The sequence below is a fragment of the Paralichthys olivaceus genome, chromosome 5 (assembly GCF_024713975.1).
Source record: "Paralichthys olivaceus isolate ysfri-2021 chromosome 5, ASM2471397v2, whole genome shotgun sequence".
Classification (NCBI taxonomy): Eukaryota; Metazoa; Chordata; class Actinopteri; order Pleuronectiformes; family Paralichthyidae; genus Paralichthys; species Paralichthys olivaceus.
The window spans coordinates 31715-49767 of record NC_091097.1 but is presented as its reverse complement, the minus strand read 5'-3'; the positions used below and the strand labels follow the sequence as shown (position 1 = coordinate 49767).

Sequence of the window (18053 nt, the reverse complement as noted above, 5' to 3'; positions counted from 1 at the left end):
TCCTCTCCTTGTCAGTGAGGAAGAAACAAAGATGATTGCGGCTGCAACAATTCCATCCGTTTTTTTTTTCATTTAAATCTCCTTTAATTTTTATTTCTGTGAGTAACTGATCTTTCTTCTATATAATCTGAAAACATATTACTCAGATCATGTCATTCTGTTTTTAAGAGGAAACTTAATTAGAACTGTCTGATGTAATCGGATTTCCTACGCATAGTGGTTCTCTTTTCCTAATTCCTTACAGCTTCTCCTTCACCCTGTGAGGTATTCTGTGGGGTCATGGGTTAGTGGCTAGGAAATGAGATCAGGATCTCTGGTCCTCATCTGGAGGAGTTGCATCATTTGCAAAATTTGATCGCATATGGGGAGTGTGCAGATTACACAAAAACATTCACGCTTTAGTCTTTTATTGTGAGCAGCAACAAGAACTTGAGCAGGAAGTCATCCACCTGTTCAGGGTCAGTCTGGCTCTTTCAAAATAAAAGACTCAAGTTTATCAGAACAGAATTTTAAATGCAGAGCTGCTCTGATTGGCTGTTGCTAAACAGGAAGTAGACATGGTTGGGGTTTACATGTTTTTATTGATTTATTTCCATAATGATAAAAAGAACATAAAAAACAGCGGTGATGTCACAGAACCAGTTGATGACACATGAGGAAGGGGGCGGGGATTCAGGGAGGCAGCAGTCTGTTTCAGCCGATCAAGGACAGGGGCAGCACAAGGGGTGGAGCTAAACGGAAGAACTGGCTGTCAGAATGTTGCCTAGCAACAGCAGTGCTGCATCCAATCGGAGAAGGGAATAGGGCTTGGCTCTAGCAGGAGGTGTATTCACACGAGGGGGCGTGGCTAAAGGACATCATCACTCTCAGCCGTGTGGAGCTGCGTGTCGTCAGCATCCGTCATGATGCTGCTGTCCTGACTGTCGTCCACCTCCGCTGCTAACAGGGTGAGACAGGTACAGAGAGACAGACAGATTGAGAGAGATGATGATTCAGTCATAGTAACAAAAATAAACTAAATGATTAAATGTGAAGTGAATGAAAATAACCAATGACCAATGATCAGTGATCATTGTTATCACCTTCGTCCTCGGGCAAGTATCTCTTATCAATGGCTTCTTTGATCTGGTTATTTGCTCCTTTAGGGTCCAGATCCATCGCCCAACTGAAGTTCATGAGAGCCAGGTGAGTCTGTCCCAGCTTCTTATAAACCTGAGAGTCAGACAGGTTAGAGACTCCGGGGCAGACACCAGGGAGACATGCACAGCTCTAAGTCCACTGACAGTGTTAATTCAGGTCTTTTCATACATGTTTGGATGTTGAAAACTTATTTTTGACAATTTTACTGCTCCTCTCCGTGTCTTCAAAATTCACACTGAGATCTGCACCAAACTTATAAACTTTGGGTGTGTTACTGTGTGTTATTTTCCCCTCAGGTTCATAAATAAGATACATAATTCTTTTATATAATCAACTGCTCATAGTGATGAATCTAACCCGGGACAAACGTGATCACTAGAAGTTTCCACAGTAGAGTGTAGTTTAAACCTAAATAAGATACTTTATTTTATGTATTATTATGCACTCAATCAATGGTTGTTTGGTATTTTAAAACTAGCGTGAACATGATAAGATGTGAAATGACTGGAACAGTTAAAACATTAAATCATCTTTAAAGAAGACAGGTCACGGGTCTCTGGACCGAGGTAAACTGTCTCAGGTCAGAGGGCACAGGTCAGAGAAGAGCAACCTTTTGTTACCTTTCCTATGAGGAAGTAAACCAGAGACTCTTTAGGAACAATCTGTTTCAACTCCTCCAACTCCTGAAGAGCTGCCTGCAGAGACAGACATGTTACAAAGATGGACAGGTAGGTCAGAGGACAGACAGGTCAGACAGACAGGTCAGACCCTATTGATTACCTTGTACTTGTCATTGGCGAACAATATCGATGCTCTGTGGAATTTGCAGAGTGGATTTTTGGGATCAATCCCGATGGCTCGATTCAGAGTTTCTAAAGCTGCATCAGACTTCTTCAACGCATGCTGCACCTAGTGAGTGAGAGAGAGAGAAAGAGAGAAAGAGAGAGACTGGAAGATGCTAAACATGCTAATGAGCAGTTGGAAAATAAGATGGCAGGTGCTATTAATGTCAGAGGGTAATAATACTAACGTACAACTCCGATGTGGCAGAGCAGCACGGAGCTCTGAGGGTTGATGCTCAGAGCTTTCTTGAAATGGATTTCTGCCAAATTGAACTTCTCCTGTTTGTAGTAAATCATCCCAAGACCGTACCTAAACACACAAAGACACACATTTACACAAAGACACACAAGCTGTCAGACTGACTATAAAACAGAATATTTGAACTCTTTTGATCTTTGACCGTTGGAACACTGTCTGACTAACCCCAACCATTACCACGGCTACTGTACCATGCGTTGTAGTGTCGGTTGTTGACTCTGATGGCGTTACGGAAGCAGGCGAGTGCTCGGTCCAACTCCTCGGTCAGAACAAACTCATGACCCAACAGGGTGTAAGCATACGCAAAGCCTGGGTCAACCTGAGAGACAGACAGGTACAGGGAGAAAGACACGGGTGATCCGAGAGTGACACTTCACCTGTCTTCTGCTCTCGCTCAAACTACAAGGAGTCAGCCCCTGGCCTTGGTAACCATGGTAACTATTATTACAGAAACTCACCTGGATCGCTCTCTGGAAGAACTTTATGGCGATGTCATGCTCCCTCTGCAGGCTGAAGCAGTTTCCTGCAACACACCAGGACTGCAGCCAGACAGGTGATCAGACAGACAAGAACCAGAGAGACAGACAGGTGATCAGTCAGACAGGTGATCAGACAGACAAAAATCTGAGAGACAGACAGGTGACCTCTGACCTCAGGACAGTTCTTGTCCATGTCCGTCAGGTCTTTGGACAGCGCCGACAGAGCGACGTCTTTCTGTAGGTGCCACAGAGTCGTTGAATAAATCTCCATCCCCTCAACTCTAAACGACTCGATCCTACGAACCTCGCTGAACACACGCTCCGCCTGCGGACACACGTGTGTAGGGTGAGTGTTACCTGTGTGTGCGTGTCGGATGAGTTTTACTTGTGTGCATGTGTCAAGTGAGTGTTACCTGTGTGTACTCAGCCAGCTCAAAGTAAGCCCTGCCGATGTGGGTGAGGACCCAGCCGGTGTTGTAGTGTTGGGGGGGCAGGGACGTCAGTATGTTGATGGCTTCTTTGCAGTTGTATGAACACAGCGCCTGGTAACCACGCCCCAGTTCCCGCAGCAACGCCATCACGCTGTCTGCAGCACAGAGGACAAACATCATCATCAGCAACTTCCTGTTGGGACTCTAGACGTTCAAACCAGAAACCAGACTCAGGTTTCAGGTCATGGCCAGATTTACACTGAAGATGGAGGTTAATGTTCGAAAGGTGAGACTGCAAGGGCGGGCACACTAAGCTCATCAGCTGTGATGAAAATTGTTTAGTGACTTCATGTGAACTACATCACAGGATTTTTCCTGCAGAGAATTGCAAGGTGGTTGCATCCGTCAAATTTTGTGCCACCTCCTGGATTCTAGTACAGTGGAAGCAACTTATAGGGATCACGTTTGTCCAGACTAAATTCAACACTATAAGCATTTGATTACTATTAACTAATCGTGTAGCTTCTGTATGATAGTCCCAGAAGGGAGAGAGAGGCCTCTCTCTCTCAGCTGACTCACTACAGTTTAAACATCTATTTGTTTGAAATGACGCCACAATATCAGCACTGATCATCACATAATGATCAAAACTTTTGTTAAATTAATCAAATCTTTCCTCATAGCTGTGCACTCATTCATAATTCAGTCTTTCGCACTGACACAAAGTGTGTATGTTACCTGCAGCAGCTCTCTGGTGCTGGATCTTGGTGTCAGGTAGACACAGACCTGGATCCAGTCTCAGGATGTCCAGACTCTCGTTCAGGTTGCTGCTGTTTGATGTTTTGGTTGATTTACATTTCGTTTTTCTGTTTGGAATCTTTGTTGGAAACTTCATCTTTAACTTCTTACTGTTCTCCTGTAGAGACACAAACAGTGTTAGTGCTATAGTAAAAGTTTTACAAAAATACTGTTGCCCCAACCAGTGGAGTAGTTTGGTACCTTGGCAGTGGAGCTGGCACTGGTGAAAAGTCTCGAGCTTCTCCTGGGCTGAACGTTTGGAGGACCAGACATACTGGGACTGAGCACCTGAGGAGAGCCACTGACAGACAGACAAGTCATCAGACATCCTGGGACTGCACACATCAGGAGTTAATGACAGACATCTTCTAAGACACCTTAATGAATATCACCTCTGTCTCTTGCCAACCTGTCTAACCTGTCGTTTTCTGATTGGACCGGAGGGGGAAAAGCTGTGATTGGTCATAATAGTTACCTGGTGTGTGGTGCAGAGGTCTGGGATTGGTTGAATGGAATAGGAAGAACTTCTCTGCTGTTTCCACTCTGACTGAAGACAGACTTTGACTGACTGATCCGGGAGACAGACTGAGAGAAAGAAAGACATGTCAACAGAGAGACAGACAGGTGAACGTGTGTCTCTGGGTGTTGGACTCCAGATGTTTGGGGGGTTGGCCTCTCCTCGTCTCCATGTGGAAACACACAGATCAAAGGTTGTTGTCCAAATGACACACGTGTTGTCGTAGAGAGACTCTGACCTTTTTCTGTTCTCACACACAAACTTTTATTGTGAAGGTTCAGAGTGTTTCCTTTTCAAACACGCCTGATGTGACGTTGTTGAGGTGCGTGGCCTCCACACATGACATTTTAGCTGTGAACACCTGTGGCTGGTATATATAGCATGTTATGTTACATGATGCGTTCGTACCTTCTTGTTGGGACCTGTAGTTTGCGTTTCCATAGTAGCTGAATAGTTTTGTAGATATGTGGGGTCTCCTGGGCTGGGCTCCAGGGGAAGGATTCCAAAACTATCACACACACAGTTGGTTACATATGGTTGAGTACTATGAAGATGTGAACACACATGTGCAGGTGTATCACTCACCTGGGCGTCAGCGGGCTGAGCGCAGCAGGTCCTCCCAATAAACTCCTTCCACTTTTAGGCTTATTCTGTTTAGCCAATAAGGACCCAGCTGATGCCATGGAAACAGGGTTACCCAGTAGGGATCCAGTTTCCGGGGAGATAAGGGAGGAGTCAATGTAGGAAACTGACAAATCAGATGTCAGCTTTCCATTAGAAGATTCTAGATTCAGACGATTCAACTCCTGAAAAAACATGGGATATTAGGTATTAATATTAGTCACACTTCATGGTCATGTGATCCTCATAAAATGTAACATACATGACATCATGCCATTACCTGTTTTTATTAAAGCAGGAAGTCCTGCTGAGACTGAATCACATTCACAAAATATACATCTTACAATTTTAAAGGTCCTAAATCCTAATCAGTCATTTTATTACTTACAGATTATTTAATCTGATTATCATACTGCAATTGTAATGTGTATACTAGTCCACAGTAATCTGATTACATAAATACTGAGGTGTGTTTGTATTGTGTACCAGTGTGTCCTGTGGCGTCTCCATTAGGGCGGTGTCTAGACGGTGGGACGGGTTCTGGGCAGGACTAACAGACGGAGGGGGTGGGGCTATAGAAGAGTTCTGTAGTGAGGACAACCTGAAGACCTGATCTGGATCTGGTTTCTCTCCTGAAAACACAGAGACGCATCAACATGTGTGTGCATGCGTGTGTGTGTGTATGTGTGGACTTGCAGTTGATCCATGGGTCAGGGGGGTAGGGTCATAAAAATTACTATTTCTGATTAATTGAGGTTGGGTTCGGGTGGGTGAAATAGGCATGATACATCACTAATGTGAATAATATTAATATAGATTAGATTCTCTAAAATAACAATATTTACAACACTGATTAGAAGAAATGGTCACCTTATAAATAAAGGGAGCAGCAATGACATATGAATTTAAGAGCTACGGTCAGTGACGGTAGAATATGTGAGGAGGCATATTGTATATAAGCACCACTATGATCGTGATCCACCATCATGATCGACAACCCACCGTAACGATCCATGATCATCTGCCACCATGATCACGATGGATCACCTCAATCTCTCCTTGTTTCCAGATGTGCCAGGCACATCCTGTCACTAACATACCAATTGCGCACATTCCATGCGCCATGGCTCATAAAAATAGGTCCATACAACTAGTAATGTCAAAGGTTTCCACCACAGTGTGTCCTCAGAGTCAGTGCAAACAGTGTGTATCAAACTGAAACTCATTATAGAGGCCACATCATGTGATTCAGTGAAACTTTTCATCCCTCACCAAGAGGCTTCTTTAGTTCAGTTCGCTAGGTCTGGATTGTTAGAACAGCTTCATATCTTGTGGCCCTAAGTTATTTATCTCCTTCCCACGACTTATAAAGTAGTGGCCACAAGTTATTAATGCCCATTCCCTCTCCCTTGGCCCTAACCCTAGATATGAAGTGCCCTTTGCTGGTAGTGTCCCCTCCAAACGGAGCCACAACGGGTAGGGGTATAAAACCTCCCCCAGGAAATGGGACACCACTCGCTACGTCATCAGCAGCCAACCAACGTTATTACAATGACAAACAATATCAAGTAACGTTATTATATTACTAACTGACATTACAACAGTGACACATCTGACAACTACAGGACAGATGGGACATATTTATCACTGCACAGTCAGTGTCTGTTATAACATGAGCAGGGAAGTTTTTCTTAAACTTCATATATGGAAGTTACAAACGTTACTCGTTACTCTCACTCAGACTGTTTACATGTTTGTTTTGATGGCGTGAATAGCCATTTTCCTGAAATGCTTGTCAAAGCGATTCACTGACATTTTCATTTGCTACTGGATTGAACAAAGATATAACCGCGGGATTTAAACTATTTTTTCATGGTTACTTTTGAAGATTTCGTACTTTGTAAGGATTTTACCCGCAGTGGTCGCCATCTTGACTCACTTCATGCTAACACTAACACTTTTTATAGAGGTCCTAAATACACTATGGTTAAAGGGGTGTTTGAAGGGCTAGACATCACATAGACAAATGGAACAACACTACCCCTTCACAGCCAAACACAAAACAAAGGTGTAGGGCTAATTGGTGAATTGAGACAGGGCCTAAGTTGTAACCACACGTTATTATTTCATTGTCACACAATATTTGTTTACCCAAATGTCACCAAAAGGGCTCCACAATTATGCAAATACCTGTTAATTTTTACTATACTTTAAATAAAAGTGAATTTAATTACAACCAGCCTTCTTAAGTGCAATATGTAATGATATTATCAACAGTAGAGGTGGAGTGGAATGTTCATGCGGGTGCAGGTCTCTAAATTGGAGAAAAGAATTCCTTCAGGTCAGTTATGGGCAGATGAGTAAAGCATATGCATCTCTAGTGTGTGTGTGTGTGTGTGTGTGTGTGTGTGTGTGTGTGTGTGTGTGTGTGTGTGTGGGTGTGGGTGTGTGTGTGGGTGTGTGTGTGGGTGTGTGTGTGGGTGTGTGGGTGTGGGTGCGAGGGAGTTACCTAGGTGACAGAGGTTCTGGAAAGGTGACCAGAGGAACGGATTAAGAGTTGAACTTCTCTGGAAACACTCTGCACCTTTAGCAACACGATCTGTCTTACTGCTCATAGAGAGAGAGAGAGAGAGAGAGAGAGAGAGAGAGAGAGAGAGAGAGAGAGAGAGAGAGAGAGAGAGAGAGAGAGAGAGAGAGAGAGAGAGAGAAAGGTCAGCGGTCACCAGGTCTAGCATCCTTAACGAGTTAAAGGATGGTAACAAGTTCTTTTACCAGTAAATATGTCCCAGCAACGATAGTGTGAAGGAGGCGGAGTCTCCAAATTCTGTGATGATGTCATCTTGACTCTTCTGTTTGTTCAGCACGCCACCAATCAAAACCTGCTCACCTTCAGCGAGCCTGACAGACAGACAGACAGACAGGTAGAGAGACAGGCCACCCTCACAATAACCTATTGAATATATATAGATATATGTCTGACTTTTTATCTTAGCAAGTTCTTAGCACAGATAAAGTCATTATAGTAGGTGATTTCAACATTCATGTAAATGTTGCTAATGACTGCAATAAATTCACTGATAGACTCAATGGTTTTATTCAACATGTGACATGTCACTGTGTCATGTCACATGTCACAGTTTTCAGACATGACCTCTCGAGGAACGCTTGAGAATTGGGTCCAGACTTTCTCCACAGTTTGTCTTTCACACATGAAGCGGTAGGAGATTCTCTGCTCAGACTCATTCACAACACCAACAAATCCTCCGCAGAGGCAGGAAGTAACAAATTAATTTTGCTGCAGAGATCAAGTTTTTGTTTACACACACAAACTCTCTTACCATCTTCATCTGTCTTCTATGTGTGTGGCTCCATTTTTTCATCCTGATATATGAATCTAATTTTTTTTATTTTTGCAACTGTCACGTGTTAGAAACGTCATCAACCCCCCACTCCCACGGAGTGAATCCTGGATTACACATCGACTCTACAGACTTATCAGGGTGTCAGACAGAGATAGTCCAAAGAAAATCTGAAGACTTTCTCTCTGCAGAGGATCTCCAGAGTTCAGTACATGCCTGAAAGCAGCTTGTGTGTCTGTGTCACTGTGTGTGTTCTTACTTGCTCAGTTCCACGCAGCATTTTGCCAACAGGAATCGAACCTGCGGCGTGGAGCAGCTGTGTGCCTTCAGCAACCGGTACGCCTTGTACGGTTTCCCCGAGCGGTAATAACATGTTGCCAACAGGTAGAGGGCCTCCTCTGACCTCACTGGCAGACAGACAGGTGGAGAGACACAGGTCAACAGGTAGACAGACAAACAGACAGACAGACAGACAGACAGACAGACAGGTGTTACCTTCAGCGTAGAGTCTCTCCGCAAGGAAAACAGCATCCAGGTAAGCGTAGTGGTTCAAAGCCTGCCACACAGCAGCCTGAACAGAGACACATTAACCACCATTAACTAGTCTTGACTTGGGATGTCAGGAGAACAAATATTTGTGTATCAAGTCAATGTCAAAATTCTAAAAACATCATGTGCTCTTGTTTTTGCAGTATTGAAGGTAACTTGAAGCTAACTGTTCACATACAGCTGGTCAGTGATCAGCCTGGTTACTCTGCACTGACTACATTTCTGTTTAGATAATCTGGTGAATGACGTCATTGAATCGCACTGTTTACTTCAATGTGTTGACGCTATTTCTAGTCATGACGTCACAACCATGGCAGTGACGAAAACAAACCATTAGACCGAGTCTGGTTAACTCCGGTTAACGTGGCAGCCAATCAGCTGATGGCGAATGATCACGTTAACCGGCAGCTGGCAGACGTTCGCTATCGTTAGCATCAATAAGCTAACTAGCTGTTGGTTCACTTTAACCTGTCTGTGGCGACTGGAACTTTAAAATAAATAAACTCAACAACCTGTTTGTGTTCACTAGTGAACTCAACAACCTGTTTGTGTTCACTAGTGACCTCCACAGCCGCTCAGCTGAGCCTCACACACAGTTAGCCGGTTAACACAACTCCACTGTTAGCATTTTAGCTTTAGCAATGTTACTGATACAAGACTCCATTAGAAATGTATCGGTTTCGTTATCTACATTTTATCAGCGAAACAATCACAGTTGTCATCAGACCAATAAACAATCGATACCGTCTCATAATCAACTCGGAAAACACGAAGTCGTTTCGCTGCTTCGTAAACTTTAGTAACTATTAGCGCTAATAACGCGTGTTGACCTGCGCCAGCACAATAACAGCAGCATGTGAACTTAGTGTTGAATTTTCTTATTATTTAAAGGTGATTTAGTGATTTGATCGCAGCCGAAGTGATGAGCGGCACCGAGCAGCTCAACCTGGACCCAAAGAACCGTCCTGCCCTCTTCCATTTCAAAGCGACACTTTAGTGAACCTCACTTTGACTGTTTTTTAGAAGGAGTCTGGTGCGACCGGTGTGAGCGGTAATCATACTGACATTAGCTAACGAACTAGCTTCGTGTTGAGGTGTGACGGACCAGCCCTCGGTGTTTTTACACCGATCACACGCTCGCTGTCCCCGGCACCGACCTCAGGCCTGCGGCGGGGGAAGCTCTCACACCGCGGACTGGAGCCGCCGCTGAGGCCAGGACGGAGAGGAGCAATCCTCGGCTCTGGGCTGATGACAACGGGCTGAAGCTGTAGTTTTACCTGGACCGGTTCCTGCAGCACCGTCATTCCGCCGGGAGACTCCGTCTGTCGCGTCCTGTCGTCGGTTCTTTTCTTCTCCTTCTTCACGGTGTCTGCAGGACGAGCTGCAGCCGAACATTTGAACACACCGACCGTTAGCGGCCGAACTAAGCCGAACAATGCCGAAGATGGTTGAAGGCCGGGACGGAAACACGACCATTAACGAAAAGAGCCGAAGAGGCTGCGCCCCCTGGTGGCCTGTCTCGTGTTAAAGAGTAAATAATACAATGACAAAGACTTTATTTATAGATAATAATACAATAATATATATATATTTATTTTTTAACATTATCTTATGGGACCTCCGGAGCTCTGTAACAAATAGTAATATGATATATTACTTATATATTTATAATAATAAATATATAAATGTTCACCTGAACAATAAACTGGACTGGACTCAAAACACTCATGCACTTTACAGGAAAGGTCAGAGCCGACTCTACCTGCTGCGTAAACTTAGGTCCTTTGGAGTGCAGGGAGCGCTCCACAGGACCTTCTTTGACACTGTTGTGGCATCAGCCATCTTCTCTGGAGTGGTCTGCTGGAGCAGCAGCATCTCAACAGCTGACAGGAAGAGACTTGACAAGCTGATAAAGAAGGCCAGCTCTGTCTTGGGTTCCCCCCTTGACTCAGTGCAGGTGGTGGGAGAGAGGAGGATGATGACGAAATTATCATCAATGTTGGACAATGTCTCCCACCCCATGCAGGACACCATCATTGCACTGAGCAGCTCCTTCAGTGACCGACTCCTTCACCCCAGGTGTGTGAAGGAGAGATATCGTAGGTCCTTCCTTCCCGCTGCTGTCAGACTATTTAACAACCAGGTCTGACCCCCCCCAGTAGACCACACACACACACGCAATGTGCAATTAACCACTGCAATAACCACAGTACAATTTAAAAATGTTGCTATTTGCCCATGTACAACTGCTGCTATATATACTACCTGATGTTGTGTGTTTCTGTTTGCTTGTTTGTTTGTTTGTTTGTTTGTTTGTCCTCTCTTTGGTGTTAAATCTTGTGCTACTGCTGTAACATGTGAATTTCCCCACTGAGGGACAATAAAGGAAATCTAATCTAATCTAATCTAAATACTTTATTTATTAATAATAAAACTATAGTACTACTACTACTACTACTAATAATAAAAATAGAATTTAATTATAAATTACAAAGCGCTTGAAGTGAAGTAGATTCTCCTCAGAGGACCTTTGTCAGCTGCTGGAGCCCACCGGAACCAACCTGACCCGTAGGAGCAAAGTACTCATGGTACCACAGACTGTCTACATGTACTTCACGTGTTAACTGTTCGCTGTGGCTGATGCAGAGGAGCTCAACACAATCTACATTTTACATTTTACACATGAATAACAAAGTCTTTTCTTTAGCTTTTATTGTTCTTTATGGTTTCTACTGATTTTCTTTTTTTGTATCTGAATTGTTTTCAAACCCCATTGTACATGTGTGCACTGATATCAATATATAGTAGAAACAGAATCACAGTGTTATGAAATATAATAGATAATAATAGTATGAAAATTAGTCTACTTCCTTCTTTTCAGTGTGTTTTATTTCCTCCAGCTGATCTTGAAGCCACCAGGGTTTCACCTGAATGAATAAAATGGTCCGACACAGTGACGATACATGTAAATGATGTGATGGAGACACAGGAGATTATTTATAGATCGACTCTTCCTGCATTTAGCAGCTGGAACTGTTTCTTTTATTCTGGATGTTTGTTCTCCTCTGATTTTTATTAACAGTTTGATCCTCAGCTCTACTGTCAGTCAAACTGTCCATGTCTGTGATTGGTCATATACAGACCCCGCCCATTTTATGTGCACACGCGCACATCCAGAGGAAAACTTGAGTTAACTTAAAGAGTTGATAACCACCATCATGTGACCACTTAGCCTGACTCTGATGTCAGGTTAAGTTCAGCTGGATAAAGAGATCCTGGGTATGTCGAACTCTCTCGTAATACAGGCCCCTGGATGCGGATCAGACGGGGCTCAGGGCCAGGACCACAGACAAGGACCAGGATCAGACCAGGGGCCTGTACTACGAAGCAAGTTCAACATACCCAGGAAATCTTTCCAATATCTGGGTGAACTTCACATAACAATCCCATTAAGGCTAAGCACTCGTACCAAGCTTGTTATCAACTCGTTAAGTCACACCAGGTTTTCATCATCAAGATCTGAGCTCATGCACATGAAAGGGGCGGGGTTTACTGCTTATGAAAAACGAGGTTCAAACTGTTGAATAATAAAAATCAGAAGAACAGCTGGGAAAACATCTGGGTTTGAGAAACGTTAGAATCCCATGATTTGGCCTCTATAATGAGCTTTAGTTTGACACACACTGACTCTGAGGACACAAGGTAAATCTGTAAACCATCTATCACGCTAAAAACATTTATTTCACATAAAGCTATTTAAAGGATCAAAGTATTAAAGTATGTGTGGTTCTCCTCCGCTAACACAGCACATCAGTATCAGTAAGTGAAGTACATGTAGACAGTCTGTGGTACTGTGAGTACTTTGCTCCTTCGGGTCAGGTTGGTTTTGTTGAAGCTCCAGCAGCTGACAAAGGTTCATCCTCTGAGGAGAATCTAGATCTTTCAGAAACTCCTCAGAGGATCTCAAAGGATCTTGTGGGTCTCTGAAGACCCTGGTCCTCCTCAGAGACTGGAACGATCCACAGCAGCTCCACAGTAAGAACATGATGTCATGGTTCAAAGGAAGGGAGTGGTCAGTGGGCGGAGCTTTATACTGTTTGATCTCTTATCTCCATCTTAACCTGGAGCAGGTCAGCTGTTCAGCATCAGTTACCATGGTGATTACCCCGATAACATGTAAACAAATTTGTAAGGGCGGCTGTGGCTTCGGATAAAAGTAATGTAATTACATTGATAACTCTGAATAAACCTTGTTACCTTGATAGCCACAAATCCTGCTTGGTAGTACAGGGCCCAGGACCAATGACTATAGGATCAGAAAAGAACCAGGGTGGGACTTGGATGTCAGACCACAACCCCAGACCAGAACCAGGACTAGACCAGGATCAGACCAGAACTAGATTCAGGACCAATAGGAAACTGAATGAAATCTTTATTTGCTGACAGTATGACATCACAATGACATCATCAGGTGGAATGCAGAACCAACAGATGCTAACATTAATGCTAGTCAGCAGACTCGGCAACCACAGGGGTCGGGCTACAGAATGCATATGATGTCATCTGCGGGGAGGTACTTCTTGGCGGAGAGGCGGGGCTACAGGGTGCAGTTAGCTTCTGGAAAGAGTCGGCATTTGGCCACGGTCAGGTACGTCTCCACCTGCAAACACAGATGTCATCATTATTACATATGATTACATCATAACTACATCATCATTACATCATCATTACATTTTCATTAACCCCCACCTTGTGCATATCCTTCTTAAAGCAGGCGAACAGTTCAGAGTTTCCATACGGCGTGAGCTGGAGCACCGAACTCTCAGAGAATCCACCTGCTCCATCCTGATTGGCCTGAAGGGTGAGGTGGTCAGTCAGACAGCTGTTCTGATTCGTCAGATCAAGAGAGTGTCGATGTGTTCTCACCTCTATCAGCTTCAGGAGACCCATCTTCAGTTCTGACAGTTTGGATGTAACCTGGGTCCTCACAGCAAAACTTGCAACCAGGAAGCGACTGAAAAACTCCCAGGACTCAATCAATCGATAAGAGACCGATAAAAGCTTCTGAACCTGGACCAGAGTAATCAATAACTGATCAATCAATCGAACTGCGGCTGTTACTCATTCAAATGTGTGTACCAATTAAACTCATTGTAATGTTTAGTATTGTGTAGAACTGTGTAGAACTCACTGAGCTGCCTTGTGTCTCGTGTTTGTCGATCGGACTCAAGAAATTATCTGAATGACAAAATTCTTTTGAAGCGATTTTGTTGAGAAGACGTTGATCCTCCAACTGTAGTGAGTTCTCCTACACAACACAGACACACAATTATACACAACACACACGCACACACACACAATGTAATCCTCCAACTGCAGAGAGTTCTCCTACACAACACAGACACACAATTATACACAACACACACACACACACACACAATGTAATCCTCCAACTGCAGAGAGTTCTCCTACACAACACAGACACACAATTATACACAACACACACGCACACACACACAATGTAATCCTCCAACTGCAGAGAGTTCTCCTACACAACACAGACACACAATTATACACAACACACACACACACACACACACACACACACACACACACACACACACACACACACAATGTAATCCTCCAACTGCAGAGTTCTCCTACACAACACAGACACACAATTATACACAACACACACACACACACACACAATGTAATCCTCCAACTGCAGAGAGTTCTCCTACACAACACAGACACACAATTATACACAACACACACGCACACACACACAATGTAATCCTCCAACTGCAGAGAGTTCTCCTACACAACACAGACACACAATTATACACAACACAGACACACACACACAATGTAATCCTCCAACTGCAGAGAGTTCTCCTACACAACACAGACACACAATTATACACAACACACTTACAAAGTCACTGAAGAGTTTCTTAGCAACCAGGTGAAGATACTGAACTCGACCAACAGCGATGGAGAACAGGCGCTGGTTCTCTGTGATTGGCTGAGAGGACACGCCCACACACATGACTGACAGCAGGAGGATGACTGACACAGACAGGTGAGAGAGACAGATAGGAGAGACGGACAGGTGGGAGAGAGACAGGTCAGAGGGACAGGTGAGACAGACAGGTAGGAGAGAGACAGGTGAGAGGGACAGGTGAGAGACAGACAGGAGAGACGGACAGGTAGGAGAGAGACAGGTGAGAGGGACAGGTGAGAGACAGACAGACAGGTGAGAGACAGACAGGAGAGACGGACAGGTGGGAGAAAGACAGGTGAGAGAGACAGACAAGAGAGACAGACAGACAGGAGAGACGGACAGGTGGGAGAGAGACAGGTGAGAGGGACAGGTGAGAGACAGACAGACAGGTGAGAGACAGACAGGTGAGAGACAGACAGGAGAGACGGACAGGTGGGAGAGAGACAGGTGAGAGGGACAGGTGAGAGACAGACAGACAGGTGAGAGACAGACAGGTGAGAGACAGACAGGAGAGACGGACAGGTGGGAGAAAGACAGGTGAGAGAGACAGACAAGAGAGACAGACAGACAGGAGAGACGGACAGGTGGGAGAGAGAAAGGAGAGACGGACAGGTGGGAGAGAGACAGGTGAGATAGACAGACAGACAGACAGACAGGTAAGAGACAGACAGGAGAGATGGACAGGTGGTAGAGAGACAGGTGAGAGAGACAGACAAGAGAGACAGACAGGTGAGAGACAGACAGGTGGGAGACAAAAAGGGGAGAGATATATCAAATATTGGTGTATATGATAATAGTATATAATATTTTGATGATATATAAGAAATGATAGAAAATATAATACATTAAAATATTGACATAACAAATATAAAATCATAATATATAAACTGAACCTCAAACTGTTTCAATGGGACAAGAAAAATAATTGAAACCCTGATCTTACCTCTGTTCATGGCTGGTTCTGGTTCAGGTTCTGGTTCAGGTTCAGATTCTGGTTCAGGTTCAGGTACTGGTTCAGTTCTTCAGTGTGCTGTGATGGTTTCAGTTCAGAGTTTTAAAGCAGAAAACTCGTTTAAATTCATTAAATTCATCAACAGAAACATGAAACGGACAAACAACCCCTGTGTGGGTGTGTGTGTGTTTGTTTTACCTTCACAATAACATGTATAGAACATTAAAATGTGACGTCAGAACAGAAATGAATCCAGGTTTTCATTGAAATTAATTAAAATTAAAATGTAACTTAATAGAACAAATGCAACATGATTTTTTTTAACATTAGAAATATTTTTTACTGTAGAATTCATAATTTACAATTGAATTTATTTTAACAGTAGAACGAATTTTTAACAGTGGAATTTATTTTGAATGTCAAACTGTACAATTTATCATTTATCAGAAAAATTTTGTTTTTGACTAGAATTCCTTTTTAACTGTAAAACCTTTTTTCACAGCAGTATTTATAATGTAACCATAGAATTTATTTATTTATTGTACAAATTACAATGTAACAGTATAATTTATTATATGAGAGAATAATTCATTTTTTTGCCAGTAGAGAGCAGTGTTAATCGATTTCATTCATTACATTTTACATTTAAATTTCTTTCGACTGAGTAATTGTTAGATATTTATCCAATATCATTAATCAGCTGATCATGTTTTGAAAAAAAAGACCTTTATCCTTAAATGTTGATTTTTTTTTTTTGAATAAAACAGTTAGAGCTGAACTTTGACTCTGAACATTCAAACTCAGATTAAAATGTTTTCTGAATATATTAAAATGTTTTTCTGAATATATTAAAATGTTTTCCGGCAGATTTTAAAATGAGATCAGAGGATCTGAAAAACACAAACATAAAAACCTCATGTTAGTTTGTTTGTAAAATGAAGCAGCAGCTTTTTTAAATCTGAGTTTCAAAAAATCACCCAGGAAGGCATCCACACACTTAACACTGCCAAAAAGCTCAGTGTTTTGATTACTCCAAAAAATAACATGTACATTTCAAAAATACTATCAATGGCCTTCTATGTCAATCAAAAGTCATAGGACGTCAGCTGAGGAATAAATGATTTTCAAATTAAAAGGCTGTATGTGAAGCAGATCAGATTCTCTGATGTAAACATGTAAAAGTGGTGAAACTGAATGTTTGCCTTCTGAACGGTTTGAATTTATTCAAAACTGAAACTGATCTGTGGTCCGATGTTTACCAGAGCTACATCACAGGAACCTGGATAAATTCATAAGTGTCACTGATCCGAGGTCAAACGTTGAGTTTCATCACAGGCACCTGAATAAATTCATGTCTGACCAACACCTTGGCAACAGAGAAGATGAACAAAACAATCTGACTGACAGCCTATCCCTGACAACAGCAACGACAACAACAATAACAACACCAACAGCAATAGTTGTTTTTGTTAATTTCACTGTATCACTTTTGATTGACATAGAAGGCCCTTGACAGTATTTTTGAAACGTGCATGTTATTTTTTGCTTTGGCTGTAACACTGTGGTTGAGCAGAGGATTGTGAGCTCATATTCTTGTTGCATATTATTTGGAATAATCCAAACACTGAGTTTTTGGCAGTGTTAAGTGTGTGGATGCCTAAGTGTGTGGAAAAATTAGCTAAAACGATGATGGAAGATCAGCTGCTATCTGTGTTAGTGGAGCGGGGATTGTTTCACACTGTTAAGGGTGCGTTGTTGCACCAAAAGAGTGAATGAGGTCTCGCTGAAGAGGTGAGATTGAAGGAGATTTAGATAGAGCTGCACAGGCTAGATGTGAAGGAAAAGGAAATAGTCAATAATCTTGAGGTGAGAAAAATAGAGGAAGAGACTAAATGTGTGCTGCGCTTGAAGGAACTAGAACTCAGTGCAGTCGCAGTTCCACGGAGACTACAGTTTTTGTCGGAGCAGGTATCATATTTTGATGTGAGTAAGAACAATTGCTTTATTCTAGTTTTTCGTGAGAAAGATGTGGACAAATACTTAACAGTCTTTGAGTGTGTTGCAACAACTTTAAAGTGGCTTAAAGAGTTTTGGACTCT

The 18053-nt window shown here is 42.9% G+C and overlaps 2 protein-coding genes across 4 annotated transcripts; both read right to left on the bottom strand.

Annotated features, from left to right (window-relative positions):
- Positions 1-561: 561 nt before the first annotated feature.
- Positions 562-10485, bottom strand: cdc27 (cell division cycle 27). 2 transcript variants are annotated; one of them, XM_069525112.1, is made up of 20 exons: positions 10273-10485; positions 8942-9017; positions 8706-8853; positions 7860-7985; positions 7597-7694; positions 5574-5719; positions 5052-5272; positions 4875-4974; positions 4425-4534; positions 4151-4250; positions 3890-4067; positions 3134-3306; positions 2893-3045; positions 2700-2780; positions 2433-2560; positions 2175-2292; positions 1921-2049; positions 1761-1835; positions 1083-1212; positions 562-939 (listed from the first exon to the last, which is right to left on the bottom strand). In XM_069525112.1, the coding sequence occupies exons 1-20, from the start codon at positions 10297-10299 to the stop codon at positions 848-850; spliced, it is 2409 nt and encodes an 802-aa protein (XP_069381213.1). In that variant the 5' UTR covers positions 10300-10485; the 3' UTR covers positions 562-847. The 2 variants fall into 2 exon arrangements, with proteins under 2 accessions (XP_069381213.1, XP_069381214.1); XM_069525113.1 differs by having other exon boundaries at positions 562-936.
- Positions 10486-13411: 2926 nt separating this feature from the next.
- gh1 (growth hormone 1) lies at positions 13412-16014 on the bottom strand. 2 transcript variants are annotated; one of them, XM_069525343.1, is made up of 6 exons: positions 15946-16014; positions 14934-15067; positions 14187-14303; positions 13922-14065; positions 13745-13849; positions 13412-13655 (listed from the first exon to the last, which is right to left on the bottom strand). In XM_069525343.1, exons 1-6 carry the CDS (start codon positions 15953-15955, stop codon positions 13593-13595), a joined length of 573 nt encoding a protein of 190 aa, XP_069381444.1. In that variant the 5' UTR covers positions 15956-16014; the 3' UTR covers positions 13412-13592. The 2 variants fall into 2 exon arrangements, with proteins under 2 accessions (XP_069381444.1, XP_069381443.1); XM_069525342.1 differs by having other exon boundaries at positions 13745-14065.
- Between the last annotated feature and the right edge of the window lie 2039 nt (positions 16015-18053).

Excerpts from the sequence above, each read along its gene's own strand:
- gh1 (XM_069525342.1), bottom strand. Across the intron at positions 14,066-14,186 it reads ACGAGACACAAGGCAGCTCA|GTTCAGAAGCTTTTATCGGT; the intron begins GTGAGTTCTACA and ends ACTCTGGTCCAG. Across the intron at positions 13,656-13,744 it reads TTAAGAAGGATATGCACAAG|GTGGAGACGTACCTGACCGT; the intron begins GTGGGGGTTAAT and ends CTGTGTTTGCAG.
- cdc27 (XM_069525112.1), bottom strand. The coding sequence starts at position 10,299 with ATGACGGTGCTGCAGGAACCGGTCCAG. Across the intron at positions 5,720-7,596 it reads CCAGAACCTCTGTCACCTAG|GAGAGAAACCAGATCCAGAT; the intron begins GTAACTCCCTCG and ends CTGTGTTTTCAG. Across the intron at positions 4,251-4,424 it reads ACCTCTGCACCACACACCAG|TGGCTCTCCTCAGGTGCTCA; the intron begins GTAACTATTATG and ends TCTGTCTGTCAG.